The following is a 21,836-nucleotide window of genomic DNA, read 5'->3' on the forward strand; positions in this document are numbered from 1 at the left end:
ACAGCACTGTGTTGTGGAGCTCCACGTGTCAGAGGTGGACGGCGAGGCCGGTGATGCTGTTCGCCCTCCGAGGAGGTCATGACTGCAGCTACGGCGGCCCCAATCTGGAAGATGTACACCTGAGGGGGTCCGCAAGGTAGGTACATGTCTCTGGACCCCGGGGTAAGTGTGCAAGTTGGTGAATTTGATTGTCAGGAGGAGGGTGGTGGAGGCCAAACTTTGTCCCAAGTGACAGAGTGGCCTCCTGCAATGAGTGAGGGTCTCTTTTTTTTTCCCCCCCACCACCCCACCTGTTAAATGGACCTTTGCAGCTGCCACAGGCTGATAGCTGGAACACGTCCATTTCAACTGGGAGTGTTTCCCCCAGTACGGGAAACAGTCCCAATGGTTTGTAAAATCCCACCCCTTCTAATATAACAGGTCAATCAGGTCTGTAAACGACCTGAAATACCAGAATAAATACTGTTAAGTGGCACCCCGCCGGCTTTAATTGCCTGCGGGAGTCCCACATGCGGGGGCTGCGCGCGCACTTCGGCACGTCTGTAGGGGAACCCGGAAGTGGGCGGGTTGGAGCCGGGCTCCCGACCCGCTCCGGGATTCCCTGATTTTCGGAGCCCCCCCCCGCCCCGCCAGGAACGCACCCGATAGCGGGTGCCAATATAGGGCCCAAGAAATAAGAGGTGCCATTACACTACTGGGTGTATTCTATAGATCACCAACTAATGGGAAGGATATAAAGGTGGGAAGGATATAGAGGAGCAAATTTGCAGGGAAATTATAGAGAGGTGCAAAAGCTATAGAGTAGTGATAACTGAGTAATGACAACTATCCTAATATAGACTGAGATAACAATAATAATATAAAGGGCAAAGAGGGGGAAGAATTTTTGAAATGTGTTCAGGATAACTTTCTTGACCAATGAGTTTCTGGCCCAACGAGGAAGGAGGCATTGCTGGACTTGGTTCTAGGGAATGAGGCAAGCCAAGTGGAGCAAGTGTCAGTGGGGGAGCATTTAGGGAGCAGCGATCATAGTATCATAAGGTTTAGAATAGCTATGGAAAAGAACACGGCCCACTCTAAAGTAAAAATACTCAATTGGCGGAGGGCCAATTTCAATGGGATGAGAACAGATCTGATCCAGGTAAATTGGAATCAAAGATTGGCAGGCAAAACTGTAATTGAACTGTGGCCGGCCTTTGAAGAGGAGATGATTCGGGTACAGTCTAGGCACATTCCCACGAGGCAGAAAGGTAGGGCAACTAAAGCCAGAGCTCCCGGGATGACAAGAGATAGAGAGTAAGATGAAATGGAAAAAAGGGGCGTGTGACAGATGTCAAGTTGATAACACAAGTGAGAACCAGGCAGAATATAGAAATTCAGAGGGGAAGTGAAAAAGGAAATAAGAGGGCCAAAGAGAGAGTATGAGAATAGACTGGTGGCCAACATAAAAGGGAATCCAAAAGTCTTCTACAGGCATGTAAATAGGTAGTAAGGGGAGGGTTGGGGCCAATTAGGGACCGTAAAGGAGATCTACTCATGGAAGCAGAGGGCGTGGCCGAGGTACTAAATGAGTACTTTGCATCTGTCTTAACCATATCTTCCTTTACTGAGACGACACAGCATCTTCTTCCTTGGTAGAGATATTGGATGGGCTAAAAATTGATAAAGCAGAGGTACTGGAAAGGCTAGCTGTACATAAAGTAGATAAGTCACCCGGTCCGGATGGGATGCATCCTAGGTTACTGAGGGAAGTAAGGGTGGAAATTTCGGAGGTGCTGGCCATAATCTTCCAAACATCCGTAGATACGGGGGTGGTGCCAAAGGACTGGAGAATTGCAAATATTACACCCTTGTTCAAAAAAGGGTGTAAGGATAAACCCAGCAACTATAGGCCAGTCAGTTTAACCTCAGTGGTGGGGAAACTTTTAGAAACGATAATCCAGGACAGATATAACAGTCACTTGGACCTCTTCAGCCAGAAGTGCCGAGTGGATAATCCATCTCAGCCTCCTCCCGCTATCCCCACCATCACGGAAGCCAGTCTTCGGCCAATTCGATTCATTCCACGTGATATCAAGAAACGGCTGAGTGCACTAGATACAGCAAAGGCTATGGGCCCCGACAACATCCCAGCTGTAGTGCTGAAGACTTGTGCTCCAGAACTAGCTGCACCTCTAGCCAAGCTGTTCCAGTACAGCTACAACACTGGCATCCACCCGACAATGTGGAAAATTGCCCAGGTATGTCCTGTCCACAAAAAGCAGGACAAATCCAATCCGGCCAATTACCGCCCCATCAGTCTACTCTCAATCATCAGCAAAGTGATGGAAGGTGTCGTCGACAGTGCTATCAAGCGGCACTTACTCACCAATAACCTGCTCACCGATGCTCCGTTTGGGTTCCGCCAGGACCACTCTGCCCCAGACCTCATTACAGCCTTGGTCCAAACATGGACAAAAGAGCTGAATTCCAGAGGTGAGGTGAGAGTGACTGCCCTTGACATCAAGTCAGCATTTGACCGAGTGTGGCACCAAGGAGCCCTAGTAAAATTGAAGTCAATGGGAATCAGGGGGAAAGCTCTCCAGTGGCTGGAGTCATACCTGGCACAAAGGAAGATGGTAGTCGTTGTTGGAGGCCAGTCATCTCAGCCCCAGGGCATTGCTGCAGGAGTTCCTCAGGGCAGTGTCCTTGGCCCAACCATCTTCAGCTGCTTCATCAATGACCTTCCTTCCATCATAAGGTCAGAAATGGGGATGTTCGCTGATGACTGCACAGTGTTCAGTTCCATTCGCAACCCCTCAGATAATGAAGCAGTCCGAGCCTGCATGCAGCAAGACCTGGACAACATCCAGGCTTGGGCTTATAAGTGGCAAGTAACATTCGCGCCAGATAAGTGCCAGACAATGACTATCTCCAACAAGAGAGAGTCTAACCACCTCCCCTTGACATTCAACGGCATTACCATCGCCGAATCCCCCACCATCAACATCCTGGGGGTCACCATTGACCAGAAACATAACTGGACCAGCCATATAAATACTGTGGCTACGAAAGCAGGTCAGAGGCTGGGTATTCTGCGGTGAGTGACTCACCTCCTGACTCCCCAAAGCCTTTCCACTATCTACAAGGCACAAGTCAGGAGTGTGATGGAATACTCTCCACTTGCCTGGATGAGTGCAGCTCCAACAACACTCAAGAAGCTCGACACCATCCAAGATAAAGCAGCCCGCTTGATTGGCACCCCATCCACCACCCTAAACATTCACTCCCTTCACCACCGGCGCACTGTGGCTGCAGTGTGCACCATCCACAGGATGCACTGCAGCAACTCGCCAAGGCTTCTTCGACGGCACCTCCCAAACCCGCAACCTCTACCACCTAGAAGGACAAGGGCAGCAGGCGCATGGGAACAACACCACCTGCACGTTCCCCTCCAAGTCACACACCATCCCAACTTGGAAATATATCGCCGTTCCTTCATTGTCGCTGGGTCAAAATCCTGGAACTCCCTTCCTAACAGCATTGTGGGAGAACCGTCACCACACGGACTGCAGCGGTTCAAGAAGGCGGCTCACCACCACCTTCTCGAGGGCAATTAGGGATGGGCAATAAATGCCGGCCTTGCCAGCGACGCCCACATCCCGTGAACGAATAAAAAAAAAGGATTGATTAGGGAAAGCCAACATGGATTTGTTGAAGGCAAATCGTGTTTAACTAACCTGATAGTTTTTTGCTGAGGTAACAGAGAGGGTAGATGAGGGCAATGCAGTAGATGTGTATATGGACTTTCAAAAAGCGTTTGATAAAGTTCGCATGGTAGGCTTATCATCAAGATAAAAGGGGCAGTAGCAACTTAGATACAGAATTGGCTAAATGACAGGAAACAGAGTGGTGGTCGACGGTTGTTTTTTGGACTGGAGGAAAGTGTACAGTGGTGTTCCCCAGGGGTCAGAGCTGGGACCACTGCTTTTCTTGATATATATTAATGACTTGGACTTGGGTGTATAGGGCACAATTTCAAAATTTGCAGATGACACAAAACTTGGAAGGGTAGTAAACAGCAAAGAGGATAGTGATGGACTTCAAGAGTGGCATGGGCGGACACATGACAGATGAAATTTAACGCAGAAAAACGCGAAGTGATACCTTTCGGTAGGAAGAACGAGGAGAGGCAATATAAACTGGTGGGTACAATTCTGAAAGTTGCACAGGAACAGAGGGATCTGAGGGTTTATGTGCACAAATTGTTGAAGGTGGCAGGGCAGGTTGAGAAAACAGTTAAAAATGCATACGGGATCCTGGGCTTTATAAATAGAGGCATAGAGTACAAAAGTATGGAAGTCATGAAGAACCTTTATAAAATACTGGTTCGGCCAGTATTGTGTCCAGTTCTGGGCACTGCACTTGAGGAAAGGCCTTAGGGCGAGCGCAGAAGAGATTTACCAGACTGATTCCAGGGAGGAGGGAGTTTAGTTACGTGGATAAACTGGAGAAGCTGGGGTTGTCCTCCTTGGAACAGAGACGGTTGCGAGGAGATTTGATTAACTTATTCAAAATCATGAAGGGTCTATCTAAAGTAGATGGAGAGAAACTGTTACCATTAGCAGAAGGGTCAAGAACCAGAGGACATAGATTTAAGGTGATTGGCAAAAGAACCAAAGGTGACATGAGGAAAAACATTTTTACACAGTGAGTGGTTAGGATCTGGAATGCGCTGCCCGAGGGGGTGGTGGAGGCAGAGTCAATCATGGCCTTCAAAAGGGAACTGGATAAGTACTTGAAAGGAAAAAAATTGCAGGGCTATGGGAATAGGGCAGGGGGTAGGACTAGATGGATTGCTCTTGCATAGAGCCGGCGCCGATTCGATGGGCCGAATGGCTTCCTTCCGTGCGGTAACCTTTCTATGATTCTATGTTGTGATACCTTTCTTCCCAACATAGTCAAATAGCTTGTAATCTGTTCAGGCTTGCACATGAAAATACATGGGCAGCTGCCAATACCTCTGGTACCACTGCCTTCGAAGACGGAGGGAGGTTTATAGGTACATGAACATAGGAACAGGAGTAGGTCATTCAGCCCCTCGAGCCTGTTCTGTCATACAAAGAAATCATGACTGATCAATATCCTAACTCCTTTTACCCGCCTTGGCTCCATATCCCTTAATACCCTTGGCTAGCAAAAATCTATCGATCTCAGATTTAAAATTGTTAATTGAGCTAACGTATTGCTTTTTGTGGGAGATAGTTCCACATTTCTAACACGCTTTGTGTGTAGAAGTGTTTCCTAACTTATCTTCTGAATGGCTTGGCTCTGATTTTAAGGTCATGTCCCCATGTCCTAGACTCCCCCACCAGTGGAAAAAGTTTCTCTATCTACCCTATCAATTCCTTTCAAAATCCTTAAAAACTTCAATCAAATCACCCCTTAACCTTCTATATTCCAGGGAATACAAGCCTAGTCCATGTAAATTCTCCTCATAATTTAACCCTTGGAGACCTGGTAACATTCTGATGAATCTGCACTGCACTCCTTCCAAGGTCAATATATCTTTTCTAAGGTGCGGTGCCCAGAACTGTCCAGATGAACTGATGGGTGTGACCGTTCCGTAGGCTTAATATTGTATCCAACAGGTTTGAAATCAAAACTGACACTGCATGCTGTGGCACAGACTTTGGTATCTTTCACAGGTACTGAGGGAAGCCTATGGATGGAAAGTTTAAACACAATATAAATAACATCACCTGGTAATTGACAGTTCCTGAATAAAAAAAATTAACTTGAGTAAATAAGTTTAAATTTATTTTGTGGTGCATCCCTCATGGCTTTTGAGCTGAATTCCAGAGGTGAGGTGAGAATGACTGCCCTCGACATCAAGGCAGCATTTGACCGAGTGTGGCACCAAGGAGCCCCAGTAAAATTGAAGTCAGTGGGAATCAGGGGGAAAACTCTCCAGTGGCTGGAGTCATACCTAGCACAAACGAAGATGGTAGTGGTTGTTGGAGGCCAATCATCTCAATCTCAGTGCATTGCTGCAGGAGTTCCTCAGGGCAGTGTCCTAGGCCCAACCATCTTCAGCTGCTTCATCAATGACCTTCCCTCCATCATAAGGTCAGAAATGGGGATGTTCGCTGATGATTGCACAGTGTTCAGTTCCATTCTCAACCCCTCAAATAATGAAGCAATCCGAGCCCGCATGCAGCAAGACCTGGACAGCATCCAGGCTTGGACTGATAAGTGGCAAGTAACATTTGCGCCAGACAAGTGCCAGGCAATGACCATCTCCAACAAGAGAGAGTCTAACCACCTCCCCTTGACATTCAATGGCATTACCATCGCCGAATCCCCCACCATCAACATTCTGGGGGTCACCATTGACCAGAAACTTAACTGGACCAGCCATATAAAAACTGTGGCTACAAGAGCAGGTCAGAGGCTGGGTATTCTGCGGCGAGTGACTCACCTCCTGACTCCCCAAAGCCTTTCCACCATCTACAAGGCACAAGTCAGGAGTGTGATGGAATACTCTCCACTTGCCTGGATGAGTGCAGCTCCAACAACACTCAAGAAGCTCAACACCCTCCAGGACAAAGCTGCCTGCTTAATTGGCATCCCATCCACCACCCTAAACATCCACTCCCTCCACCATCGGCGCACCGTGGCTGCAGTGTGTACCATCCACAGGATGCACTGCATCAACTCGCCAAGGCTCCTTCGACAGCACCTCCCAAACCCGCGACCTCTACCACCTAGAAGGACAAGAGCAGCAGGCACATGGGAACAACACCACCTGCAAGTTCCCCTCCAAGTCACACACCATCCCAACTTCATCGTTGCTGGGTCAAAATCCTGGAACTCCCTTCCTAACTGTGGGAGAACCTTCACCACACACACTGCAGCGGTTCAAGAAGGCGGCTCACCACCACCTTCTCAAGGGCAATTAGGGATGGGCAATAAATGCTGGCCTCGCCAACGACGCCCACATCCCACGAACGAATTAAAAAAAATGTGACTCAGCTCATGATGTGGTTTGAGCTGCAAAAACGAGGAAAGTCACAGGCTTAATCCTAGGTCCGTGTTGCATGAACTGATTTCAGCCTTGACAGTGGGAAGACTAAAGTTGGCCGCAGTATTCACGGACTAAGGAGGGGAAAAGTTCATCATGGTTCCTTCCATGTGTGGACTTCAGATAAAGGCAGTATTGTCCCCAACTGTGCTGCCTCAATAGCCAAATAGCTCACTGTCTCAACCCACATGTGGAGTGTGGCCATTTGTGTGAGGAAGCAGAGGGCTGGCAGCACCCTTGAAACCGTACTCCACCAGGACTGACTATCTTTGAGAGAGTAGAGAGCAAAATTGGGGGAAACTGTATTTTTAATTTCCAATGACAGACTTGTGCTGAAATCAGTAGATGTTCTCTGTGCTGATTTTCAGTCTTCGACATCTGTGACCATTGCAGGATGACATGGGAATGCTAGATCAACATTCCTCCACCTTCAGTAGTGAGATGAGCACAGAAGGAAGTAGTTTTAATGTTCAGATATATTGGCATCCCACCAGAAATTAAATTGGAAAATGTAAAGGAATTGCTTGTTGGGAGGGCAGCATACTCTGAAAATAATATGTTTACTATCGATCAGCACCATAGTCAGGAGCAGGTATCAAGTACTCCCACAGTATCCTGTGTCATTTTTTGCCACTGTAGTACTCTGACATTGAGTACAAGAAGCAACTAATGGTCACATTTATCCATGGGATGGTCGTTTGGGAAGGTATTAGAAAGTTAACAAACTTTCGCTGTTAAATTTAAATTTGAAAAAAAAATCTTTTTACTTAAGGAATTGCCAGATGCCAAGTGAAGGCAAATGAGATGCTGGAGTGCCTCTCCAGTGTGTACGTTTAGCAGAATAACACGAGATTTGCATAGTGTTGTGCATTTTGTTTTTGAATTAGTTCAATCTGTGTGCAGCAGCACTGTGCATTCCCAAAGATTTCACTGTGTTTACTGACTCAATGCGTCTCTGGAGAGAGTGCAGAGAAGATTTACAAGAATGTTGCCAGGGCTTGAAAATTGCAGCTACGAGGAGAAATTGGATAGGCTGGGGTTGTTTTCCTTGGAGCAGAGGAAGCTGAGGGGAGACTTTATCGAGGTGTACAAAATTATGAGGGGCCCAGATAGAGTAGACAGGAAGTACCTGTTTCCAGTAGCGGAGAGTTCAAGAACTAAAGGACACAGATTTAAGCAGATTGGAGGAAGGATTAGAGAGGACATGAGGAAAAGCTTTTTTACCCAGAGGGTGGTGGGTGTATGGAATTGGCTGCCCGAATTGGTGGTAGAGGCAGGGACCCTCAACTCTTTTTAAAAAGTACCTGGACCTGCACCTAAATTGCTGTAAGCTGCAGGGCTACGGACCGGGTGCTGGAAGGTGGGATTAGAATAGGCACCTGGTTGTTCTTCGAGCCGGCGCGGACATAATGGGCCGTATGGCCCCCTTCTGTGTTGTATCTTTTTTATGGTTCTATGCTGTCACTTCCCGAAGCTGACGTTCACTCTGCATTAAAATCATCTGGCATCTTTACCCAGGAGCGGGCATTGCAGTAATTATTGTGTCAGATGGGGTTCTGGTCTGAATCCATTCATTCTGCACAGCAACACAACATCGTCAAGTACTGTTGGAGCAGTGCTGGGGCTGATGTGTAAAAAGTTTAAAAACAGAATGCAAATTTTTCGGTTTTGCGAAACAAAATGCCTAACAGTGGAGACTGAAAAGCAAATGCAAGGTGTACACTGCTTTACATATGTGTTTGTTGTTACAGAATTATTCAAACAAGCTGTTACTGGAGGATTTCCACCCCAATTTCTATGGCTATCAAAGTACAGACAAAAGCGAGATTTTCAGATGCACAGATCCCTGGAAATAGATCTTGCAAATAGAACTCCGTCCTCATCTGGTCACAAAGGAAAGAAGATGGTCAGCAAAATAGGCGGTAAAGTCCTTTTAGTCTTTCTTCTGTTTCTGCCAGTTTTGTCTCCTCTCCTGAAGGAATTGACTGTGTTTTGTGGTGTAGTTCCACTGGGACTGGGCACAGTGGCTTCATTGTGAGCCTAGACAGTAAGTATCAACAGGCTATTTAACTGTGGAGGAACATCACAGCTAAGTGTGATCATCCTCTTGTCTGACATCCAAACATTGGCTGGAAAATGGTCAGGAATGGAAACCCTAGCTGAATTCCCCTTCCTAACCCAGGGCTTCAGAGGCTGACTGTAGCTCTCCTATAGCCACCCCAGCTGACATTATCTAACTCAGTACAGATAAAGAATTGTACGTGAGATTTTCCTGAACTGTATGCTCAGTACCACACTGAGCAGTAAATAGGACAGCAAAGGAGAAGACCATTGCAGTCCTTTTGACTAATCCTAAAGTTCAACAAATGCCATATTATATCTCCTACCACTGAATCAATTTTGCCAAAATATTATCTAGCGTGCTGTTGAATTTGCTGTCACTTTCCACTTCCATTGTCTTTGTTTCTGCAAAGCAAATCTTTGTTGCTTAGAATTAAAAGTATATGTATTAACTATAATAAAAGAGACTCCAAGATATGGAAGATAAAGACTGGTGCCTTGTTGCTTGGATATTTATACAGTTGCAGACTTAACTGACTGACACATATGCTGTAGTATCTATCTGAGAATTATATTAGTATAGAATTCAGCAGAAGTCCAGAGTGTTCTGTTTGCACCATGGTTGGGTTTCGTGTCTATCAGTGCAGGTACTCTGACTTACTGTAAAAATCCAATGCATAAGTCACATTGTCACTCAGATTTTTCTAACTGGTGAACTTGGGGAGCGATGGGGACTTATGCATTGGTGCAAACGATATTTTGCTGCCCAGTGTTGTACAAGTGCATAGTGGTGACATTCACTGGTGCAAGTGATATTTTGCTGTCCAGTCTTGTATTGGTACAACTTTTACATATTTTATGGTAAATGTGACATATATGAGGGACTTAATACATACTAGGTTAAATTGGGGACACTTGTAGTTGGCAGGCCATACTTGCTGAATGGCAGCTTAGGTCAGCTAGTTTCTCTAGTTCATGGTGGGAGACTTGACATCTCCCATGATCTACACACGACATGAGTGTGGCAGGGTTAGAATCATAGAATGTTACTGCATAGAATCGGGCAACTCGACTCATCAAGTCTGCGCTGGTGTTTTTCTGCATGAGCCACATAGTCTAATCTCACTCTTCAACGTGCCACCCATACCTTTTTAATGTTCCATTTTTTAACCAACTTCCTAATTCCCTTTTAAAAGGACTGTGCTTCAACAATGGTTTGTGGCCAGGAATTCCACATTCTAACCACCTCTGCATAAGGTAGTTTAGCTTTACTGGACTGGAGATTGGAACAATGTGTTACTGTATTGCCAAATCCAAGCACCGACCATTATCACTATTCAGTGATAAAATAAAGAAAGAGATTACATTGCAAGGACCTTTAAATTTGTACGTGAAACACTAGATGGTTCCGATGGTCTCCCTAACAATGTGATGGAGACTATTGTGACATCACCCACCATCATTGTCACTTCACAGCATCATATAGCCTCATTCAAGCCCACCTATTCTCAAATGAAAGTTGAAGATACCCTTCAGCTATCCATTCAGGTAAAGGTGAAGCAAAAAATTGAGCCACAAATTAATGTGCTAATAGAATTTTTTTTCCTATAAGTGTAAAGGTGTTAGCCAATTGCAAATTGTGATGCGTCTAGTTTTCATGTTTGGTGCATCTAGTTTAGCTGTTGTAGTTTGCACTTTCTTTTTAGTTTTGTACTAGATAACTCTTTCCTTTTATACTAGGCTGTTTCTATTTCAGAACTCCCAACTGCTAATCCATCTTTTACCAAATTGTGGCTATATTTTCCTGTTATGTCAAAAATGAAATGAATGTAAAGAAGTATTATAAATATTCAATCATGGTGCTATTTTGCTGGAATAATGAAAATAGTTTTTTTTATATACCTAAATGTAATACGCAATGGGGTAGATGTTGACTTTGTGCGATAGTGTAAAATGGATGATTGTGAGTCGGCAGCCCATTTTACATCTCTCCCAATTTTTATTTCCATTGAAGTCACTGGAAATAAAAATCAGGAGAGATGTAAAACGGGCTGCCAACTCTCTATCACCTGTTTTACACTATCACACAAAGTCAACATCTACCCCAATTACTTTATACTGAAAACAGGTCACCCTGGACTATGTGCAGCCAATTATTCCCAATAAGCATGGGGAGGACTGATCCAGACCAATGTTGGGAAGGTGTATCTGTGCAGAGCAAATTTTAAGCATAGCTTTACTGCATACATAGGCCTCTGCCATTTCATACAGTTGTGGCTGCAGCTACTTGATCTGGCCCCAACTGTTGGTTACCCAATTTATGTTTTATTTATAATGGCAAGGTAAACCTAATGTCTTCACAGATATGATCTTGTTTTTTTTTCCCCAATCACAAACTGAATGATCTTTATGACGATGTGAAGGAATAACCTTTCAGAAGCAAAATACTGTGGATGCTGGAAATCTGCAATAAAAACAGAAAATGCTGGAAATACTCAGCAAGTCAAGCAGCATCTGTGGAGAAAGAAAAGAGTTAATGTTTCAGGTTGATGGCCCTTTGTCAGAACTGGAAGAAGTTGAAGATTAAACAGTTTTTAAGCAAGTACTGGGCCAGGGAAAGGAGGGAGGAAGGAACAAAAGGGAAGGTCTGTGATAGGGTAGAGGGCAGGAGTGATTAAATGTCAAAAAGGACGATGGTGCAAGGTAAGGAGGGTGATAATGGGATAAGTAAAGAAACAAAAGATGGGTCTAGAGGAGCTGTAAATGGCAACATCAGAACCATTAGCAGCATTTGCTGTCCAGAAAAAAATGGGAGCAGTGGTTATGATCTGAAGTTATTGAAATCAATGTTGAGTCCTGAAGGTTGTAAAATGCCTAAACAAAAGATGAGGTGCTGTTCCGTGAGCTTCCGTTGAGCTTCATTGGAACAGTGTAAGGCGAAGTCAGAGTGGGATTGGGACAGGGAATTAAAATGGCAAGCAGCCGGCAATTCGGGGTCACGCTTGCAGACTGAGCGGAGGTGTTCAGCAAAGCAATCACCCAATCTGCATTTGTTCTCCCCATTGTAGAGGATACCGCATTGTGAGCAGTGAATACAGTATACTAAATTGAAAGAAGTACAAGTAAAGCGCTGATCACCTGGAAGGAGTGTTTGGGGCCCATGGACGGTGGGAAGGGAGGAGGTGAAAGGGCAGGTGTTACATCTCCTGCGCTCGCATGGGAAGGTGCCATGGGGAGGAGAGCGGGTATTGGGGGTGATGGAAGAGTGGACCATGGTGTCGCGGAGTGTGCGGTCCCTTTGGAATGCTGGGAAGGGAAGATGTGTTTTGTGGTGGGATCGCGCTGGCGGAAATGGCAGAGGATGATACCTTGAATGCGGAGACTGGTGGGGTGGAAGGTGAGGACAAGGGGGAACCTTATCATGGTTTTGGGAGGGAGGGGAAGGGGTGAGGGCAGAAGTGCAGGAAATAGGACGGACGTAGTCGAGGGCCCTGTCAACTACAGTGGAGGGGAATCCTCGGTTGAGGAAAAAGGATGACGTATTGAAAGTACTGGTGTGGAAGGTGGCATCGTCAGAACAGATGCGACGAAGAAACTGGGAGAAGGGAATAGAGCCCATACAGGAAACAGGGTGGGAGGAAGTGTCGTCAAGGTAGCTGTGGGAGTCGGTGGGCTTGTAATAGATATTAGTTGACAGCCTATCCCCAGAAATGGAGATAGAGAAGTCGAGGAAGGGAAGGGAAGAGTCGGAGATGGACCACGTGAAGGCAAGGGAAGGGTGGAAATTGGAAACAAAGTTAATGAAATTTTCCAGTTTGGGGCGAGAGCAGGAAACGGCACCGATATTGTCATCAATATACCGGAAAAAGAGGTGAGGGAGGGGACCTGAGTAGGACCGAAACAAGAAATGTTCCACGTTTCCCACAAAAAGGCAGGCATACGGGTTCCTATATCGACACCTTTTATTTGGAGGAAGTGAGTGGAGTCAAAGGAGAAGTTGTTCAACATAATAATCTTGCAGAGTTCAGTTTCAGGTTTGGACAGTTTCAGAGATAGCTTACTATGTAACCAAATGCACCCCAAATCAGTGGTAAATATTTATTCTAGAAATGGCCGAAATCCAAGACTGGCAGTGGAGGTTAAAGCTGTGTTAAATTGGCAAACACTCAAACTGTTGAGAAAAACATAGAGATGGGGAAAAGCACAAAATAAATAGGAGAGTTAGAAAAGGAAGTAAGGTAAGAGATAGTTTGGTGAAAGCATAATAGAAAACAAGGTAAATGGCAGAGAATCAAATAAAGAAAATGAAAGCGGGTAAAACTACATATTAATCCTATAAAAGGACATAACTATAAAGTTTGATGGTAGTACAATAGAATGCAGTTAGGGAAAATATAAGATGATGAAAGTTGGTTTAAAGAATCTTTTCATTATTATTCTCCCTGGTTTACTTTTATCTGTTGTTTTCCATTGTGCTGTTATTTGTTTGTAGCTTTGTAGTTCTGAGTTTTACTTGCATAATCTGTCGATAATACTGCATATAAAAATTAATGCCATCAGCACCATATCATAAAACTGTATTTGGATTGGAATTCCTTATCTGTACTTAACTTCATGATCTTTCTTGAATCATTCAAGAGGTGGTTATATGTTGTGATGGGGGGGGACTGAGTTTCTGTGGAAGGATCATCTAGATCGGCCAAATGGCCACCTTTACCCGCACTAATCTTTACAGTCGTTATGGGAACAGTTTTTTGTGAATTCAAATTGACAAGTTTTTTGAACAGGCTCCTAGTCAACCAGATAGATTCACTTTAACTCTCAGAGCCTGATTTCCAGTGCAAATGGTTGTTGTGTATGCAGAGATTCTTTTGAAGCAAACCATTACAGATTGTACCTTAAACATCCATGTTCGTAACTGAGCCAGATCCTGTCTGCATGTAACATCCATGAATGCACACTTTCCTGCAGAGTTCACTGAGTAATGATTAGGAGTGGGAATCTTGCCAGTTTTCTTTTTTTCTCCTTCCCTAGTTCAAGGACACTGAGCCAATGGTAGGGCCCTTATTGCTACCTCAACTGAGATCAGTTACCTTGGACACAGACCAGGCACTGTATTCAACACATGGCTTGGAACGTTTTGGTTTGGACTTGAAGGTTAGGAAATTGGTTTGGAGGTAGGAGACAAAGAGTGGGAATAATGGGTATGTACTCAAATTAGCAGGATGTGAATAGCAGTGTCCCCCAGGCATCTGTACTGGGACATCAGCTTTTCACTATATTTATAAATGACTTCGATGAAGGAATAGTTTGCTGACGACACCAAGTCAGGTGGCACAGTAAATAGTGTAAATGGGAGCAGAAAGTTGTAAAGGGACATTGATCGATTAAGTGAGTGGGCAAAACTGTGGCAGATGGAGTTCAATGTGGGGAAGTATGAGGTCATCCACTTTGGAACTAAGAAAGCTAGAACAGTATTTTCTGAATGGTGAGAAGCTAGGAACTGTGGATGAACAGAGAGATTTAGGGGTTCAAGTACAGAAATCTCTAAAAGCTAGTGGACAGGTACAAAAAATTAATTTAAAAGGCTAATAGAATGTTGGCCTTTACTTCAAGGGGGCTGGAATACAAAGGAATGGAAGTTAGGTTCCAGTTATATAAAGCTTTGGTTAGATCCTATTTAGAGTGCTGCGTTTAGTTCTGGACACCGCATCTCAGGAAGGATATATTGGCCTTGGAGGGAGTGCAGTGCATTTCACCAGAATGATCCCTGGGCTAAAAGGGTTAAATTATGAGGACAGGTTGCATAGACTAGGCTTGTATTCCCTTAAATATAGAAGATTATGGGGTGATCTAAATGAGGTGTTTAAGGTGATTAAAGGAGTTGCTAGGGCAGATAGAGAGAAACTATTTCCTCTCATGAGGGAGTCCAGAACAAGGGGGCATAACCTTAAAATTAGAGTTAGGCCGTTCAGGAGTGATGTCAGGAAGTACTTAACGCAAAGGAGGGTAATGGAAATCTGGAACTCTTTCCCTCAAAAAGCTGTTGAAGGTAGGACAATTGAAAATATAAAAACTGAGATTGATAGACTTTTGTTAGGCAAGGGTATTGAGGGTTACGGAACCAAGGCGAGTAGATGGAGTTAAGATACAGATCAGCCATAATCTAATTGAATGGCGGAACAGGCTCGAGGGGCTGAATGGCTTATTTGTGTTCAAGGCACCCTCTGTAGCCTGTTTGTCACAGTAGAAAACATTTAGCTTTTATTTTGAACGATTCATTCTCTTTTCTCATAAATTGTGTTTATTTTTGCAAAATTGTTTATAATTATCCTGGGTGCGTAGGGAACGTCTGTAAGCAATCTTCTGCAGTATCATTTACAAGGCAGTTTAAGAAGAATAACATACATACTGTCTAAACTTCTAGTAGTTTGCATGTGGTAATGAATTGTTAAACTGACATGTTCAAATGAATGACTGATCAGGATTTGCACTGGTGGAAATAGAGGTCATTAATGTCATTAATGTTCTTTAAATGCTACTGTATTGACAGAAAACTCTGTACTTGAAGGAATGCTCTTGAATGGTGATTGCAGTACACTCTACTTATACTGAATGTGGTTTGTCTGGACAAACCAGACAAGCTGCATCAGCCTGAGCCAAACATTTTACAAGTGTGTCCAGGCCTCCCCACTCTCTGACTCTCCAGATCTCTCTCACTCTCGAGGCTACTGCACGTAAATGCTGATTTGTCTGGTTACAGTGGCCTTTGGCGATACCGGTAATGCACAGATAACTCAGTTATAAATTACTTGTTGGATAGATGAACGCTAAATCCCATATAATATGTTTCAAAATATTGTATCCAAAATTCCAATATGTAATTATTATTATAAAGATTATCCGGCAAATCTTTATCCCTTTTCCTGACATACGCACTGGAAGATTGGTTTGAGTTCTGCCATTCCTGTCTAAGGTTTATAAGATGCCTAAATTATCTCGCCTTCGGACTGTCCCACGTATCTTTATTGATAGCTAACCCAGCTAAATCAATCACAACAGGACCACATTACAACAATTTGTAATCACTCCTACTTACCAATCGTAAAAGATAAAGTTGGACACGGAGATGCATTTGCTAACACTACTTTACTTTATTTAATAACATCTGTGATAACAGGATTATCATTACAAGGATAAGCATTGAAGATTACATAAAATAATTTGATATTTACAATAATCAACAAGAGTCCAAATCATCATAGGCACAACAGTAATTTAAGTATCACAAAGCTCAGCATTGGCTGGGTTCTGCTGAATAATAGTATAACAAAGTTACTTCATTGTCCAAGAGTACAGTACAAATTTAGCAAGATTTAGTTTGTAGTTTATATTCATAAATCACTGATAAGTTCCAGTATTGAGGTTTGTGATCTGAGCATAAGATACAAAACCATGTCTCTTTATAGTGGATTGGTTGCTATGGCATTGGGCAATTCTTCCTTCCTCTGGGATGCTCAGGCTTCACCTATAGGGACGCTTGCAGCGAGTCGTCATTTGTGGTTGATTTCTTCTTCCTTTGGTTGTCTTATTCTTGCCCCAGCTTAACTAACCTTGCACGTACATTATTCTGCTATGTTGTTATACTATTACCTTAATAGCTGTGCTCAGAACCTTAGCTATTAACTAAGTGTAGTGCTACACTTTTTGTAGTTTTATTTTTGATGATTATAACACTTAATCTTTCAACATCCACTCTTAACACCTTCTTGGCTTTTCAAGACCAGAAGCTCTTTAGAACTTCATTTAACCTTCTACCCTTTCTGAAAACCTTCTCCGAACCTTCTGCGTTTGATGCACTATGATCTTACATACCTTAGTTTATCACCAAGAAAATCCCACAAGGATCACAAGCAATGAAAATGATAAATTCAGTTACGTGGATCCTTTTTCACAGTGTCATTCAACTGGGCTGGCGGTATCAGAAAGTATAATTGCCAAATTATAATTAGTTTGATGAAGGACACTACAGTTCTGACCTGCATATTACAAAAAGGCACTGGAGAAGGTGCAAAAAAGATTTACAAGAATGATACCAGAACTGAGAGGTTACAACTATCAGGAAAGTCTGAACAGGCTGGGGCTCTTTTCTCTTGAAAAGAGAAGGCTGAGGGGTGACCTAATAGAGGTCTTTAAAATTATGAAGGGCTATGATAGGGTAGATGTAGCGAAGATGTTTCCACTTGTGGGGGAGTCCAAAATTGGGGTGATAAATATAAGACAGTCAGTAATAAATCCAATAAAGAATTCAGAAGAAACTTCTTTACCCATTGAATGATTAGAATGTGGAACTTGCTACCACAAGGAGTAGTTGAGCTGAATAGCATAGATGCATTTAAGGGGAAGCTAGATAAGTACATGAGGGAGAAAGGAATAGAAGGATATGCAGATAGGGTTAGATGAAGTGGGGGGGAGGAGGCTCATGTGGAGCATAAACACCAGCACAGACCAGTTGGGCTGAATGGCCTGTTTCTGTGCTGTAAATTCTATATCATTCTATGACAGGACTTCAGTTAGATGTTACAATCTTTTCCTCTGCTGTGTGTTTCAATCACATAAGACTAAACAACTTTTCTGATAGTAAGATTGCTAAAGATTCTTCCTAAAGGCCTTATCTGCGTGAGGACTGTATCACATCCATCAGTCTACTGCTCAGTTTTGTTGGCAGCAGAAGCTTAATTGGAAACCCTCAGATACAAGGATGTACGAGTCCTTTGTGCCTGAGATGTCCCAGCATGCAAAGAGCAATCCTCTTAATATTCCCAGGATGATTACGCTTCCTAAGAATATGTCCAGAAAGTCCCTAGTTTTCCTGCGGGATTGCATTGTACTAATATTGCTCTATGCTATAATATTCATCTTTAAAAAAAAGTTTTTTGTAATTTTCATGAGCACAGAAATCTGCAAAGAAAGTTTGTACTACATCAGCAGCTGTATACCCTGAATTGTAAATATTTACAATGTAGAAGTAATCCATAGTGCCAGATGTGATCTGCAACATTATGATGTCATGTTGCCCATTATGTTGTCTGCTGTAATGTAAATACACTCTTTAGCATTGGTAAAACTACCGTATATGCCTTAGAGACCATTTTTACCTATACTGAGCAGTATGGGTAAAAACTAAAAAAGTAACCAATGAAGAGAGAAAGATAATAAAGTATAAGATAACAAATGTAGCTTGGACACAAGAAAAGTAGTGTGAGGTATTACTCAAAGGTACAGTGACCACACTGTACAGTGTGGTCAGTTATGTTGGCTTTAACCCTGATGAGTAACGATTAAAGGACATTGTTAGAATTTACCCCATGTTGTAATCAGTGGTTACCTATGCCAGTACCCACTTTTACATTGGGTCAGTACTGGCAGTAAGGTTGCCACTTTTGCCAGATCCAAAACCCAATATTGCGGAGAAAAGAAGGGGGCTTGAATTCTGATGTTTGCTTTACTGATGATGAAAATTAATTAAAATCCTACCAACCTTTAAACTCACAAAACACAGAAGCAAATGGAAAAATTGGTGTACTGTTTTCATTTTAGAAATTTCTGGATACAGCACTCAAAAGAGTCAGAAGATTCAAACCAAAATTGAACAGGTGGCAACCCGAACGGTCAGGCAAGTAGGAATAAAAAAAAATGCCCGACACTGACACAAAGCACCAGAGAGTTGATTTACCAGTTAAAGGGGGCAAAACACCAGATCGGGTAGGAGCCAACAGTCACTGGGGCAATGAAGGGATGCAACAGAAGATACCATAGTCAGGCAGTTCTTTTCTGGAGGCTAGTATTGTGCCAGTATCAATCATCAATGGCACCATTTGTACTGGCACAATACTATAGTTGGCTCCAGTCTCCAGAAAAGAAATCCCGTTGACACAGATTAATCCAGTAACTTGTTGAGTTTGGGATAGCCTTCTGTTGCAGTTAAATTAATATCAGTATTTGAATGGAAGATTTTAGGTGCTTTTAAATTTGTATGATGTAGTTCACTAAGTTTCAGATGGCTGTCTCTGCAATGCTTCCCAGCTTTTACATTGAATGGATAAACTGGTTTTAGGTGATGCAAAGGACTACCTGATTTACATTGCTAAAACTCTTTAGTCCTGACTGCAGGATCACAGACCCACATTTCCATGTAGCTCGTGGAGTTATTGCATTATTTGCCCCATATGGGGCAAATAATGCAATTCCAACTCATCAGGACCATGCACTGAAATGTACTGACCTTACTCAATAATGCACAGTCCATTCATTTAATCTTTCTATGGCGCTCCCAGCATGTAGTGCATGACATGCTGGGAGCATCATGTGAGTTGAGGATCAGAATGTCAGACACTAGCAGCCAGTGAAGGGCTGTTAGCTGCCCGTACAGTGCCAACATTTTTTTTCAAATATATTTGATTGTGGGGGCCAAATATCACTGTATTAGGTGCTGCCCGTGACTCTGGTGGCACTGAGCCCATCGGGTGTGGAGTAAGTCTCGGGCCTCTATGCCCAAAAATACATGGTCTCGTTTCCCAGAGCATGGCTCTGTTACCAGTCCTATTCTGTAAAAGTGCCTTTTTTCATCCAGTGTTTTTTTTGATCAGCCATAAGTTTGACCCCTCCTACACAAATCTTTGAAGGTGACAAGACAAGTTGAGATGGCTGTTAAAAAAGCAAACTGGATCCTTGGCTTTATAAATAGAGGCATAGAGTACAAAAGCAAAGAAGTTGAGCTAAACCTTTTACAAAACACTGGCTAGGCCTCAGCTGGAGTATTGTGTCCCATTCTGGTTACTGCACTTTAGGAACGATGTCAAGGCCTTGGAGAGGGTGCAGAGGAGATTTACCAGAATGGTACCAGGGATGTGGGACTCCAGTTATGTGGAGAAACTGAGGTTGTTCTCCCTAGAGCAGAGAAGATTATGGAGAGATTTAATGAAGATGTTGAAAATTATGAAGGGTTTTGATAAAGTAGATAGGGAGAAGCTGTTCTCACGGGCAGAGGGTTGGTAACCAGAGGACACAGATTTAAGGTGATCGGCAAAAGTACCTGGAGGGAGATAAGAAATGTTTTTACGTATCGAGTTGTCATGATCTGGAATGCACTGCCAGAAAGGGTGGTGGAAGCAAATTCAATAATAACTTTCAAAAGGGAATTGGTTTAAAAATTGAAAAGGGAGCATTTGCAGGGCTGTGGGGAAAGAACAGGGGCTTGGGTCTAATTGGATCTTTCAAAGAGCCGGCACAGGCATAATGGGCCAAATGGCCTCTTTCTGTGCTATAAGATTCTATGATTCTAGTTATTCAGTAACTGATCAGTGAAAGATGAAGCCCTCTGTCCCAATTGTTTTCCCTTTTTGCCACAAACCCACCTCACAGTTGGTCCTGGATCTCACACGAGCCCAGAGGAAGTCCTTCGGTTGCCTTCTTATGAACCAGTGGTTCCTTCCACCTATGTGATATTGTTGTTTCTGTGTTAAGAGCCTCTTCTACCACACTCAGGCACTGCTGGTGCAGTTGTGGGTGTTGAGAATTATGCATCTTGCATTTGTAAGCATAAAATCTGCACCGCCACTGCCTGTAAAGGAGTACTGCAGATTAAATCAGCCTTTTGATACTAAGCAGGTTTTGATTTTTCCCTTCTGAATGTGTTAACAAATATGGTAGAGTTGAAAATAATCAGGTTTTCCAATAACATGTTGCATTTAGTTTATTAAATGCATTTATGTGTGTTTTGGTATGTACGGTGCACTTGGGTTTAAATACATGAATCGCTCAGTGATTGATTAGTGGAGCCTGTAAAATGAGTGCAGTGATGTCACCGAGGCTTTATATAACCAGGAACTTGTTTAGAAGCTGAAGGCAGACTGCAGCACTGAACTGTGAAATGTCCACAGAAGAAGCAGCATATTCAGGTAGAAACACTTCCCCTTTTTACATTCAGTGCTGGCACTGTGGTTTGTACTTCCTGAGGTTTCCAGCTATCAGATGGTCTCGAGTAGTTGAGCACACGATACCAGATTTTAGTTTAGAGGCAGGCAACTGCTGTTTGTGAGCAGTGTTGAGTAGGAAGTTCGTGGGGCTAAAAATTGGTTTTGTCCTGTTGGTGCACTGGGAATGCCGCCAGAAGTCTGAGGCCCAAGGCTCACCTATTTCAGGTGGTTGCCAGGGATGCCTGGAAAGCCACCATTGCCAACATAGTAAATGCGGGCATGGGACATCGCGCCCCAAAATTGGTCCTTTTTGCCCCCTGTTTTCTGCCCAGAAAATGGGCACAGTGAGGACCAATTTCTTGCCCATAGAGACTGAATGTGAACGGTGACTTAAATTCTTTGTGATTTTGAAATTTCATTGAAGATGCTTCAGCAAGGAGAGCAAATTAAACTTTTCCAAATCAATCACTGAGGAAAGAGAAACATGCTCAGAAACTAGTGGAGGTTTCAGCAACCAAAATAAGAAAAAAAAATTGAGATTATTTTCAACAAGATGTGCTGCCAGTCGGTGCCATTTGTAGCAACATTTTCACAAATGCAGTTATCTAAGTGAAAATGTATTTGGCTGTCTATTAGCTTTAATGTTAAGAATTTGTGGTTTAAGGCAGAGTCCATTCAGCGCTCCTTACACTGATCTATTTTTCTCCCTTGGCTGCTCCCCTTGCTGGTAGCTC

At 43.4% G+C, this 21,836-nt stretch overlaps 1 protein-coding gene across 3 annotated transcripts in view; it reads left to right on the top strand.

Moving 5' to 3' along the window:
* inpp5b (inositol polyphosphate-5-phosphatase B) overlaps window positions 1-21,836 on the top strand; it is a 147,725-nt gene that overhangs the window by 36,494 nt on the left and 89,395 nt on the right. For 2 of the 3 annotated variants that reach the window (XM_068006431.1, XM_068006430.1), the window contains exon 6: window positions 8,815-8,985. In XM_068006431.1, coding sequence (XP_067862532.1) covers window positions 8,815-8,985 — 171 coding nt within the window. Of the gene's footprint in view, window positions 1-8,814; window positions 8,986-21,020; window positions 21,085-21,836 lie in introns of those variants that run through there. The other variant, XM_068006432.1, reaches the window with a different exon arrangement.

This window comes from Heptranchias perlo, chromosome 26, assembly GCF_035084215.1.
Source record: "Heptranchias perlo isolate sHepPer1 chromosome 26, sHepPer1.hap1, whole genome shotgun sequence".
Lineage (NCBI taxonomy): Eukaryota > Metazoa > Chordata > Chondrichthyes > Hexanchiformes > Hexanchidae > Heptranchias > Heptranchias perlo.